General features: G+C 45.1%; 1 protein-coding gene across 1 annotated transcript in view; it reads left to right on the forward strand.

The window, feature by feature from the left end:
• The first annotated feature begins 1795 nt into the window (after window positions 1–1795).
• The window catches only part of ADGRG4 (adhesion G protein-coupled receptor G4), a 32351-nt gene continuing 20359 nt past the window's right edge, over window positions 1796–13787 (forward strand). The window contains exons 1-9 of the mRNA XM_075512892.1: window positions 1796–1851; window positions 2045–2104; window positions 2716–2785; window positions 3900–3944; window positions 4582–4750; window positions 5625–6242; window positions 12195–12278; window positions 12738–12832; window positions 13160–13212. Of these exons, the coding sequence (XP_075369007.1) occupies window positions 1796–1851; window positions 2045–2104; window positions 2716–2785; window positions 3900–3944; window positions 4582–4750; window positions 5625–6242; window positions 12195–12278; window positions 12738–12832; window positions 13160–13212 (1250 nt within the window). The remainder of the gene's footprint in view (window positions 1852–2044; window positions 2105–2715; window positions 2786–3899; window positions 3945–4581; window positions 4751–5624; window positions 6243–12194; window positions 12279–12737; window positions 12833–13159; window positions 13213–13787) is intronic.

Below are 13787 nucleotides of genomic sequence, written 5' to 3' on the forward strand. Positions count from 1 at the left end.
AGGAAGAAGGTGAAGATGGATGACTAGATTATTTAGGAGAGCGGAAGAGAGGGACACTTCCATCCTGTTTGGAGACTAGAGTGTCTGGAGGAGCAGGGTGAACTGCAGTGTTAAGCAGCCTTTGGAGGTTCAGGCCCTCTCCAGTTCCTCTTATGTCCCTAACCAGAGCCAGCGAGGGAGCTGAACTGCTGGGAACCACTGCCAAAACATTTAAGATCACACTCCTGCAGGAGACAGGAGCGAGTCCTTCAGGGCCCTATGCAAACCATTTCATCCCTCCAGAGCTAACACAGAATTCAAGACCTGGCCTCCAGCTAAGCTATAGCCAGGAGCATCCTTTCCTGGTGCCACTCACTCCTTAGTCTCAACTCACGAAGTTTTTCTCAATAGCAAAAAATATTTAATATTTTTTAACTTGGCAATGACTGATTAATATCTTGCAAGAGGGAAGAAAGATACTGGTTGATCTTTACATTATAGTGCTGTATACTACAAATAGAGGCCAGGCAGCTGTTGTGGGAAAATCACAACTAATGTTCTTCAGTGCAGTCACTTTTGAATCAGAAACAAGGGGTACTCTTCAGTTCAGTTGTTTCTTTCTAATTTGTGTTTTATAATGCTCCATGTTCTGGACTTTGCTCTGGGCAAAACTTAATACAACCCTGTGACGTACCACAGGTTGGAAGCATAATGATTTGTTTCTTAAATGTTATTGCAAAAGTCAACAAATCATTGCTGGAGTAATAAAGGAGAAGACTGGGAGCAGAGATTTGCTGTCACAGCGGGTTTTCCAAGACCTAAGAAATGTGGTTTCAGAACAGAAATCACTTGCTCTTCATTGCCTGACCCACTGAAAACATCACAACATCTCACCTGATTTTCTCTTCGTATTTCTCTTCACCAGTCTTTTGGCATCTGACGGAAGAAACAGTGTGGAGCACTCAGCAAAAATCTACCCTGATTTCTGTGCTACACAGGGAGGTGAGTTTTCAAGCAGCACCTTTTAATGACTATGGTGTTTTTAGGAGAAACTATGAATCACCTGAAATAAGTAAGAAGTCCTGTTTAGGTACTATAGGCTGGGAGCATAATGATTTATTCCTTAAATGTTACTGCAAAAGTCAGCAAATAATTGCTGGAGTAATAAAGGAGAAGGCTGGGAGAAGAAATTTGTTGTCACAGCAGTAAGCAGAAAACTGGATGACATTTCCTAACTTTGTAAGTTTTGTAAAGTGCAGTTTTAAAAGGAAATGGAGAGAGTTGTTATTAGCTCAGTTTTTTATAATTTTCTAATGTTTATTTTACATGTCTGGACACAGAGGGACAATTTCCATTTTGCCGGTGGTCAGAGTGTGGTAACCCTTAGTGGGGAGCCCCAGGTGAGGGCTGCGTCTAATGTGAAGCCAGGTGACTCCACTGAATGGAGCTTGGCCAACTTAGACAGTCTGAGGATCTAGCCCGTTCCTTACAGCCATTTTATAGACCTCATTAGTAGCTGAATCCAGTGTGGTCCTAAACCAAGAATAAGCCCTTGCCTTTGATGCCCAATGAAGTGAGTAGAGAAAGCAGAGCACCACAGGGGAGCACTAGGAGTAAGTCCGGGGCTCGTGGGCACTGAGCTGTCTGTCTGCTCAGTTGCTCTGGTTTAACTACAGTCATCTTTGAAGCAACTTTAGTCAAACTGAATCACAAAATAGGACAAACTCCTTCCAATTTAGAGTGGCATATTTGGATTTTGCTTTAAGTGTTCAGTGTACGCTTATAGCCCAGAACTAGCCCTTCCCCAGTTACGAGAATGTTCCCAGGGCTTAATAAAACTGATGAAAGTTTGTTTGTAGACAAAGCCCAGCGGTGAGAACAAATACTTTTTTGACTGTGCTGTCCATGAGCAGCCTTGTGCCCTGCTTCTCCGTGTGCCTCTTGCCCTGTCTGCTGCCCTGTGGTCTCCCATCCCACGAGAGTCTGTGGGGTATAACTGTGGGTCAGCACATCCAGCTAACCTCACTGGTAGGGCTTTCTCTTCTTGTTTTCCCCACATTTGTAGGAACTTCACCACTTCAGACATGGATTCCTTTTGTCAAAGCAGGTTGAAAGTTGCTAACAGGTTTGCAGAGTTGTGACAGATGGACAAAACATGCACAGTGTAATTGTGTAAACCTCATCTCTTTTAGAAACCAGCAGAAACCAGAGGGTTTGTATAGCTGTGACCTTTACAGAGACTACTGATCTAGTGACTCAGCTCGGTCACGGGGAGTGAATGCTTCTGGGCTCCTGTGCTGCGAATGCTATTTCAGCAAATTGCAGGAGCAGTTTGAATTTCTCAGCCAAGTGTGTGGTAAGGGGGTGCTCACCAACATCTTTCTTTCAGAACATGCCTAAAGAATGAAGAGGTTCACGTGTGGCCCTGGACAGCACTCTTCTGACAAGGGTCTTTGCATCTTGATGGTTGCTGCTAGTCTTTTCCTCCTGGCAGGTACAGTAATTCCCCTCAGGATTAACCACAGGGATGGTGCTGCCAGTGGACTCTGGGCATCCCCCAGCCCAGGGGATGTCTGCTGGTTTCCTGGTCTGTGCATACACAGTATATCTACATAGGAGCCCACTTTCATCTTGTTCTGCCCCAGTGCAGCAGTTATTCTTGCTCTGGACCTCTCCCTTCTCACTGCAACTGGTACTGGGGTCCTTGTCTATTCCTGAGCATACGTTGGCCTGCAGACCTACAGGTCTGGGCATGATGCACACCCTCTCCTGGGATGCTGGTTCAGACTGGGCCACAGATGAGTCAGTACAAATGAGAAAATACGGCAAGGAGTGAAATGTCAGGTTTTGGTTGCATCACAGCTGTTGTCCACGTTTGGAGGTGAAAAGCCTCTTGGTTTTGTCCTTATTCACTTGTTTCTTTCACTGGGTGTCTTCCTGCATTTCTGTATGGTTTTTTCTAGTTTTACTTTAGTCACTGTAAAATAAGAGCTGTGCATTTACTCACTTTGTGGTGTTCTGGGAAAAGCACGAAGCTACTGGCAGAACCAAATCCCCCAGTAATAATTCAGGCAGAGTCAAACACCGTAAGCTGTGCTTCATGAACACACTCAACACCTTTTTGCTCCACCATAAATCCCAGCAAAACAATAATCAGTTCTATGTTGGTTTTTGTATTTCTTTCTTAGAATTCTCCTCAAGAACAATGCAGGGCACAGAGATAATTCATGCTTCTAAAATGTGCCTTGTAGCGCTGGGGTCACTTCCAGCACACAGTGCCGTCGAGGAAAAAATGAGCTCTTTCCAAGTAAAGCCTCCATAATAAAAAGACTGAATTAATGTCTAGGTCTTGCCAAATTTACCCACTTTCTCTCAGCTTTGGCCAGAGGCTCCTAATCTGTCTGCTATAAGACACTGGAAGGCCTGACCCCTGAAAGGGTTATTTCTCAGCATGTCTCTGCTGGGGTGCAATGGTGCTCTGGTCACCCGTGGAATGGGTGCCAGTTCTGCCAGTCGTACATCCCACAGGGATTCCCACCTCTTGCAGAAAGCCATGGGAACTGGCTTCTTACCCTTTTGGGCCCTGCAGCTGCTGGAAAGTATGGCTGAAGATGGCTGTTGCATTTTTTTGTGCTGTAATGAATTACTCACTTCTTGAGCTGTAATTGAGTAGCTACACCCACCTCTCTGCATCCCCTAAAGTTCCACCACACATCTTCTCCTGCAGTCCCAGCACTGGCCGTGTGATTTCTGGGCTTGGGTGCAAGGGCTTGCTCCCCCTAAGGCAGAGGCTGGCGTGTCGGTGGAGAGGTGCTAAACTCCCATCCCACCCAGGGGCCTCCACCGAATGGATGTTATACGCTGCTGTTTTGAGTCCTATGTACTCCCACTCAAGGGCAAAATAATTATCTTGGGTGCAGACCACCGTCTTAGCGGAGCTGCAGTGGTGGAAGCTAGACCAGGAGGTGGGTGCATGCTCCACGACACACTGAGGTGCTCAGTGGAGCTGATTTTAGAGCTGAGACAGACATGAAAGACAGCAGAGTGTTGTTACGTATAATAGAAATGTTTTCGTTATGCTTCGAGTGCACAAGGTTACGCTGGGACAGCAATGCACCACTTCCCATCACCTACGGAGAATTAGACTCTGCAGATGGATCTTTTTCCTATTTGCGTCCAATTTGAGGCATGTGAAGCAGATGGGGAGAAGTGCCAGCTACTTTTGCAGTCCACGACGTGTATAACCTTTATAAGTGCAAATAGTCACTGGAGATTTATTGGTCAGGTTAGATTTGGGGGATTTATAATACCTGATTTGCATGGCCGGCAATCAGGTTTGAAAAATTTTAAATTCATTTGAGGAAAATGTTGTAAAAACAGCCCCTAGATGTGCTTATAAAAGGCTCAACATAATGGCAATTCTTATCTAGAAGAAATATATCCTGAATTAGTGAAGCACATGTAAACACGTGAGCGCAATGGCAAGTTGAAGATGCAGATCACCTGTACAGGAGGGGCCTGGGTTACAATTTGAGCCTAATTAATTACCGCTCTGATGGGGCATGTGGGGCCACCTCACCCCCAACACTTTGTTGGTGGCAGATAGAGCTGGTGGAAAGATTGGCTCCTGCCTTCGGTGACTGCGTGCTGCTGTCTAAATGTGTTGCCTGTGGACCGGTGCTGCTCTGTGGCTTTGTGCATGTTCACGGAGATTCATGCCTGGGGAAGGGACTTTGTCGTGGCCGGCTGCGACTGCAGTGGGACTCGCTGAGTAGGAGACCACGGCAAATCCAGGAGCCAGAATGGAGATATGTGTCTTAGCATTGCACTGGGCTGCCTCCTGTCCAGATGTACAACAGACACTTAAGGTGGAGTGCAAAACCCAGATAAGCAGAGTGAAGGACCCTCCACAGCTTGCTGGTGCCCCTGCCAAACTGCTCCAGGGACGAAGGTTGGCTGAGCCATTGCAGCTTAGAGCCATGGGTTAGAGCCATTGCAGGTACTACTCTGCTACTCTGCAGTCAGAGCTGGGGCCACATGGGGGCAAGTTACTCACCACCTGTGTAGGTCTGCGGTTAGTATTATTCAGGAAGGTTGTGTCTGTCAGCAAAACCTTTCTGAGTAGGTTGTAAAGATATAATGAGATAATTCCAAGTAATGAAGAAAAAAGATGCCCAAACAAATTCTCTGGAGCCTGAGAAAAGGACAGTCCTTATGATTTTTATTTTTAGCAGAAACCTTGACCTAAAAACTGAAGGTTGGGGGTGTGATATGTCACCTGGGAGCCAAACCTGCAAACAGCTCTTTACCCAGAGTGTGCTGAACCAAGACCTTTGCACTGGACACCCGTACTGATACTGGACCATGCAGACCCTAGACCTGAATTCTGTATTGATTCCTATTTGGTATGTCTTGAGGACTTCAACTTTTCCTTTGCAGAATTAAACTCATCTTCTCTTTACTGGTAGTGTGGGTGGTGTCAGAATTAAATTTCAAAGGCAGCAGAAACTAGAAATAGAAGAAACTTCTAACTTTTAATGATCATTCAGGGAAATACCCGAATGAGGTCATATTGCAGCTTTTTCTTTGGAAGTGACACTTTATTTCCCTTCTTTACCCTCTTTCCTAATGCCGTTTGCTTGCAGAAACACGTTATCTGCATGGAGAAAGACTGGATTTACTGGGAAGAAATGATAAGTACGTGTCTCTGGTCAACTTCAGCATCCCTCAGCTATGTCAGTTCACGGTGTGCATTGACCTAAACCGGACTGCCAATGTCAGCTCTTGGGCAGCATTTTCCTATGACGCTAACAACACCTCCACTAACATAAATGACATAGAGCTTGGACTCTCTGGAGAAAACAAGCAGTTGAGACTGTATCTTTTTGGCACCAGACGAGACATTGACATCGATCAGGCCCTTTTTGTGTGGTATAGTGTGTGCTGCTTGTGGGACAACAGGAAACAACTGCTGGAGGTCTACTGCAACGGTAATCTCGTGCATACTGAAATCATTGGCAGCACTGAGTGCCTGAAACCCAACGGTAGCCTGGTGCTGGGTCATCTGCACAAAAGAAAGGATGGCTTTATTGTGCGGGTAAGCAACGGCTTCATTGGCAGCTTGTACTACTTCCAAATGTGGGACCGTGTGATGGGTCAGGAAGAGCTGCTGGACTGTGCCATGGGCAATACTGTCAGCTGGAAGGAAGAGTACTGGAACTTCAGCAGCATCCTTCCCGTTGCGGACCGTCACCTGCACTGTGGTGAGTCTCTGCAATATTTTCTCTTCTTGGGGTCTGTGTGTTACTGGGGATCACACACAGAGAGTAGGGAACCCTCCACTGCTCAGGACAACAGGGATTGTCTAATAGCCTCCGAGTCACTGCTGCTGTGATGGAGACCAGGAGTGGACAGAGCTGTAGCCATGCATACGACATTGCCTACTCACCCCACACAGGCTCTTCTTGAAGCAGATACAGAGGATGTGGATGAGGGAAAGCTGGCAGGGACAGGCTCTGCCACTGAAATCCCCTGGAGGCTGCTGGCAGGTGGCATCTTTTAGATGAACCTTCTAGTGGTTCATCCTTCTGCTGGGGCACCAACCTGCTACTCAACTGGCCTGGCACTGAGCGAGGTAGGTTGGACACAGAAATTTTCTTCCAGTATGTTTAACACTATTTAACTAGAGCCATTAGTTAGATGATAGTAATCACTTTCCCACAAGACTCCTGTCTGCTGTGTGCCCTAGATGGATGTTGCTTCTTGGAAAAGCACTCTTAGCAGTGTTTTGGGTTATCTCATCATTCAGTCCTGATGTCTGTATGTAGTACCTGGTATTTAAACTACACAGTATTAAAACAGAGGTCCAAGATTGACTAATTGACTGATTGGCTGACTAATTTACGTAAAACTAATGACATGCCATGGTATTTAGGTGCTCCACAATAATAGTGAATGCATCTTTACTAATCGTCTGAAAGCTGATGGCTTCACAGGGAAAGCAGAGGCACAGTACAAAGTAATCGGTCATTGTTGGTGTCCAGTTTGAGAATTCAAGGAGCGTCCCATCAGACAGCAGGTCTCTGTCAAGTGCAGCACCCGCTGACTTCACCGCAGTTCCCACTGCACTTTCCCGTCTCCTGCTCCAGGTTTCATCGAACCAGGGCCCAAGGCAATGAGAAGAGCATCAGGAAATCACCGACTGCTGCTGAAACCTGTGCTCACAGGGATTTCCCCCACCTCCCTCATTGCACACCCCCTGGCTCTGCACCAAAGAACGCAGGCACTAATAACAATTGCTCTAAATTACAACCTTCCCATCTGCCTCTTGGCTCCCTGCCCCACTGCCTTTATCCCGGCAGTCCTCTTTCTGCACGGCCTGTTGCCGGAGCTATTTTGCCACTTGTGTCCCTGACTGTGGGGGACATGATCTGATGAGGAGGGAGGAGGAAGGCTCAGTTTCCCTTTTCCAATTAACACCTTTGCCCTTGGGCCCATTCGCTCTGTGGGAAAGGTGTGTGCTTGGCTTGGCAAGGAGTTGTGAGAAGCTTAGTCATGTTTGCTGATGAAAAGTTTAGCACCTAAAATCAAAGCCTCCGCTCAGTGTTCTTGGACTTTGATTTTTCAAAAACAATAACCTGGATGAATTTGAGCAGCTTTTTAGTGAGACAAAGCATGTTAGAGAGAGGCTTTCAATGGTCAAAGCATTTTTTCCCTCTAAAGCACTCCCCAAGAACCAGGTGATTTAGTTAAGATCCTCCAGTGCAGCCTGAATTGGACATTCAGTCTGGAAAATGTTGGCCCACGTATTCAAAGGTTATGAGCAAGGAGAAACAGCAGCGTGTCTCACAAGTGATGAACTACAGCAACGGGCACCCAGGCTACTCTTGCCTATGGTGCCCTGAACCACTGGATCCGCATTGTGTTCCACGCTGGGAGAAGGGTTACTGGAGTCTGACATTTTCCCAAGAGCAATAACTAAGGTGACTGTTGTGATAGAGATGTTCATAAAACTTAATAATGTTTGAGCATCTGTCATGTGTCAGATCTTGGCAAGACCTTTGCTTCCACTATAAATATACTCCGTACTTTAATTAACTGAAATTCATGAGCTAGCTATTACACAGAGACATACCGACAATACACTAGGTAGGGATAACAGTGAGTGGCATAAATACATACCGAGATTTATGTCCTGTCTGTCAGATAGGGGAAGCTGCACTTGGCTGTAGTTCATATCCATTGTCCATATGGGGTCCTATATATTGAGTCTACGCGAGAACATCTGGAGCATGCGTGTAAGAAATAGTTTTGCCAAAGTGTTGCTATGTGTTGAAATGCCATGGGGAAGTGCCATTTCAATGCTAATGTCATGACTCGAATTGTTACTTATGCCCTATGACAATTACTAGCTGCAAGCTTTGCTTCTCGTGTTTATATATGTTGTTTATAGACCTGTGCGTTGCTTGGTTCACCTTGACAGTAGACATTTTATGCGGCTGTGCTGGGGAGTTGGGCAACCTGCTTTGTTTTGGAAATCCTACATTACTTTTGGAAAGCCAGGGCTCGTTTAGGCAAAGTGAGTGAAGCTTCTCATATGAATGTAGCAGGAAGCAGCCTTAAGAAGGTGTGTTGACTTTTCATAGGTGATACAGTTATCATAGCAATTGCACTGGCTTTGCTTGGTAGCAGAAGTAAAGTTACTGGTCTGCCTTTGTTTTTCTCCCAGACTTCTTGAAGATGATCCTTTACTTTTCCAGCTCAGCTGGGCCTTTGCTAAAAGCGTAGAAGTGTGTGTTCTCATCCTCTCACTGACTCACAGTCTTCATCTCTTCCTCCCCCTACCTCACCCACACACTGATTTCTGATTTTCTTCTTAATTTTAAATAATCTGGGAGAGGGATGAATATACAATATCTGAAAATGACTGCTAATAATATAGAAATATATTTATTACAGTTCTCTTATTGGTTGGTCTAATTTTTGCTGCTCTTCTATTGGAAACCATACATATTTACAGCATGCCAAATAAACCATTTATTAAATTATCAAATCAAAATCCATGACTAGGACTTTAAAAATGTCAGCGGTACAGTATTTTTCTAGCTTCAGATCTCATCTGTCATCACGCCTTAGCCCTCATTTCGTGAATGGAATTACATGCATGTTAATTAAAGCAAATGAAGTTACAGGATGCAGGTGGCTAGTCCCACACCTGCCTGCTGGTAATGATCCTTGACATGTGCGAATAAACAGATTTTTTTTTCCCTCAGGTGATAATGAGAAAGAGAAAGAGAAAGAAATAAATTAGAATCTGTGAAGTTGTAATTATGCTTCATTTGTCGGGAGATGAAAAAGGCATTGTGAGTTACATCGCTGATTAGAATGGGTTTGGGTTTTGTTTGGCCATTTCTCTATTTTTTTTTTTTTTTCCCCTAGCAGATTTTTCTGATTCATCCTGGCTGACACTGGGTGATATCACCCCTGAGGCAATGGTTTTTGAAACATTACACTGATAACAACAGGAACAGAGCAGAGCCTGTAATCACCCAGCTATATGCAGATTCCTCCTATCTGGAGGGATCTGCAGCACGGTAACAGTCAGGAGGACAAGTTAAACCCTAGGTGTACAAACAGTTTGGTTTATGGCTTGATAAATCATAGCCTAATATCATGTCTGTATTTCTGTAAGGAAAGAAAAAAGAATTTATTCCAGTGATAAGGCACGTCTGCACAGCACTGGCCCTTCTGCGTTCTCATCCCACTTCCTCTATGACAGCAGTTCTTAAAAAAAGCTTATAACAAGGCACTCATTTGCTATCAGCTTGAAACCAGGGACTAATTATTTGTAGCATCACGCTGGGGCTCACAGAAGCCATCTCTGCGGCTTCACACCCCAGGAAGTCATAGAGGTTTCCACTAGGAGTTTAGTCTGTGGGATTAAAGTCGCTGGGGGTGCTGGAATATCGGCCTCTCTGTAGCACTGGGGGTCAGGTACTCCGGGTTTTGCTCTTTGTATTCTCATGGTAGTATGTGTTGTGAGGGGGGGGAGGGCTTGGTGTGCACGGGTGCTGGAGGAAAAAGCACATCCCCTTAGTTTCAGGTCCTTCTGTTTTCTTTAGAGGAGTTGTTTTCCTTTGTCTCTAGGGTTTTGCTTTTAATTTAGTAGATACTTCTGGCTTCTTGTTTTCTGCATATTCATGTGTATGTCAAACAGTGTTAGTGGCTGTTGGTAGGCCTGTGCATTGAATATCTAGGCCTGTCTTGCAGCTAGATGGTCTAAGCCTGCGGATCTTTGCCAAATAAAGAATCAGCAAATACCCATTATGTCAGGTCATGTTTCTGACCTGCTGCAGGCAACGGACTTGAAATGGCAATGTGGCAGCTTGCTCCTGGACTTGCTAGCGTTTTAGTCGAAGAGTAAGGCAGAGTAAATAGGTCCTCTTTTTTCCAACAGTTTAGTACTATCTCAGAATCAAAAGGCCTGAGTAAAGAGGAGAGATGTCCAAATGAAAATCCAAGATTTATCAAGCATCACGGGAAAAGCAGGCTTGCTATTCTTACAGCTTTCTGTATACCCTGGGAGCAGGAGGGACTGTGCTACAAAGAGCACTGCTCTGCAAAAGCAAGTTGCTGGACAGTTTGATCTTTGGAACAGCTTTGTGCATCTTTCCTGCTCCCCATCCCCACGCTGCCTCCGGGCGTGGAGGAGCCTCCTGGCTCAGCTCTCCGCCAGCTCTGAGCGTGCGGCCTCTGCTGATGTGCTACGGCGGCTGAAACCGCTGTTTCCTAGATCATGAGATGACACCAAAACACCGGCTGGCACCTCTGAGGAGCATTTGGAGGCTGGAGGTCTGAGCTGAAGACTGAAGGGTCTGAGCTTAGTCTGCAAGAGCCAAGCTTGGAGAGACAACTGCAGAGCTGGACTTCCGATAGCTTTACTGTCCTCTTGTTCATGAAGCTGGAACTCAGCAATTGCTCCAGTTTGACTTTGTGCTGAGTGCACAGCCTGTGGCTCAATGCAAAGGGTAAAACTGCTTGTTTGTCTAGGAAGCAGAAGCTTGTGTGCCGTAGCGTGCCTGTTCAGGAGGGGCTTTTGACTTCAGCTGTCCTTTCAATTTCACAAAATAATTTTAAGCTATTTAGGATAAAAAGACGAGGCTTCAAGTTGTTAACAGCCCCTGTTTCTGTTAGTGTCCATGGATGCATTGCCATTGATTTGAATGGGTCAGAGATGGGCTGTTATATTTTAAGCATGGGTGATTCCCCTTACCTTGAACTACAGTAGAGAAAACAATGTTTTATGAAGCATGGCCTTATCTTACTTATTTCCGACCACACTCCTTATTCATAGACATTTGGCTTTGTATTCATACATTAAGTTTATTTCTCTTAGTCAGAGCTAGAATGTCAAGTCTCTGACAGTCATGTGAGTGAAGAAAAAATTACCAGCATAGCAAGGAAACGGTACCTCTAGAGCAAAATGTTGTGATCCTGCTTTTCTTTCATCACCAAGGCCTGTAATGTTATATGGTGATTCGGTTCACTGCAATTTTCCGTAGTACATGTGACAAACATCACCCGTTTTGTCCCTGTCTGCCTGGTGATGTGGCAGATTGCATGTGAAATGCAAAAGCTGGATCTGGTTTGACAAGGTGATTCACTTCAAGGAAAATTAGCTACGAATGAATTCTCGGAATTCTGTACTTTGAAAACAACAGGCAGGATGGCCAGCATTTATAACGGGAATCCTTATGCCAGGTTATCATTAAACCAGAGACCATGAATATCAATGTTCATCTCACCTGCATTACTGCATGTTAACCCGTTAGCATTCAGTGTTTGACAAATGCCTTTTTCTGAAGGCTGGCACAGGTTACACGAGCAAGAAGAGAACAGAGAGATAACTGCTCTTCAACACAAGCAATGAAAAAAGATGATGTTGCATGAATTCTGATCTTCCTTGTGATCTAAACTCGCAAATCCTGTTTTCTCCCTTGTTATGCTGTAGTTATCTCTGGAGAAATAAAAAAAAAACCCCACGCGCAGGTGTATTTTTCCCCTTTGCCTTCACCCTGCAGACGTCTGTGGAACAACAGCAGCTCTTTGTTACGATGACCTTTGCCGAAGGACTCGTACCTCTCTCTCACCTCGACCAGGCTCTTCCTTACACTTTTGCCACTGTGGATTCTTAGGCCTTTTAATGTTCTTTTCAGCAAACTCGAGTGAAGCGTCGTCAACAAGGGCTCCTACGCTGCCCCCGTTACCTCCGACCAGTAGTACCAATGGTACCATTCCACGTAAGTGCTAAATGAGGCCGTTTTAAATGCTGACATGATCATCACTGAATACTGACTGACACCATACACATGACAATTTAAGACTCAGTCACATGTTTAAGCTATTGCTGCTTAGCAAGGTGTTGTATGTCAGCAGATCCTCCTATCTCTTGCTATGCATTCTTAGAAGGCAGTAAAAGCCAAGTTACTGCACCCACAAGTATGAACCACAACTTGTTTGCTAAGCTGTGATAACTTGACCGTGTGTTTGGGCCCTTAGGGTCTTTAATAAAATTTCTAGCAATGCAGCAGTAATCTAGACTTGGACACTTGGAGTCTGGGATTTCCCAAAGAGCCTCAGTGACTGTGGGAATGGGAAACACGACCGTGGTTCCATGGAGGGGCCGGGAGATGGGAAGGGGTGCAGGCACCTTCTGTGCAAACCACAGGATGCATCTCGCTTATGTTCTCTTCTTACAGTCAGCTTCTTTAACGTTGACATGAACTTTTCTCTTTTCTACAAAACTGAGAGAGCTCCCGATTACTATGATGCACGGAAGCTTCTTGGAAACTGGGTGAGTAGCTTTCTTTTCTCATTCTCATGTATTTCTAGCAAGTATCAGATGATGAGGACAGCTGGTACAGAATGCAAACTGATGGGACAACACAGAAATAAGTATCCATGTAACAATATTGTGGCGTTTCAGAATCATGTTATCCAACGCATTTTTAACAGCATAAAATTAAATTCTGAAGGAAGGGAAAAGTGTTGATATTTTGCAAAAAATTTTAGCCATTTTCTTCAGGATTTAGAATTTTGATGACAATTCTAAATTTACAAGCAGGTCTAGGTAAAGTATCGATAAATCAAGTTAATAAAAATATTATTGTTTTCTTTCCAGTTTAGCATCATATTTACTGGAGAAGAATTTGTTATGACAAACTTTAAAGTCAGGTAAGCCTCTGGCTGTATCGTGGTGTCACCTTGACCTCTGTCCTTTGAGTGAAATTGCAGCCAGGTTCCAAATACCCATTTCACAACTGACCAGTCCCGTGACAAGGGTGTAAACCAAACCCCCAGATCTGTACAACGTGATCATGTGGAACACCTCCATTTTGTTTACTGGGCTCATTCACCTGAAGATATATATCCTCCCTAATGCAAGGCAAGTAGCTGCTGCCAAACCGAGACCTCATCTTTGGCCATGTGTATTGGTTCATGATGAAGATGAAACCTTTGCTGCCTCTGCAGCAATGTGTGAGCAATGAGTCAGGTGGGCTGATGTATCTGGTATGCTGTCCTGGCAATTCAAAAAGTACAGAAATCGGCACTTGCAGGAGATGGGAAGCGCTGGTATCTGCAGGGTTCGTTCACGTTCGTACTGCTGAAGCCCTGTTTCAGCGCTTGCGTGTGAGTGCGAAGGAGTTTAGGGGTCACATCCACCGGCAGAGTGAGGGTCACAGACCCCTGAGGGCTGTCTAGTTTGTGTAAGCAGGTACACACGGGCTCTTGCGTGGCAGTGTCTAATG

The sequence above is a fragment of the Mycteria americana genome, chromosome 10, assembly GCF_035582795.1.
Source record: "Mycteria americana isolate JAX WOST 10 ecotype Jacksonville Zoo and Gardens chromosome 10, USCA_MyAme_1.0, whole genome shotgun sequence".
NCBI lineage: Eukaryota > Metazoa > Chordata > Aves > Ciconiiformes > Ciconiidae > Mycteria > Mycteria americana.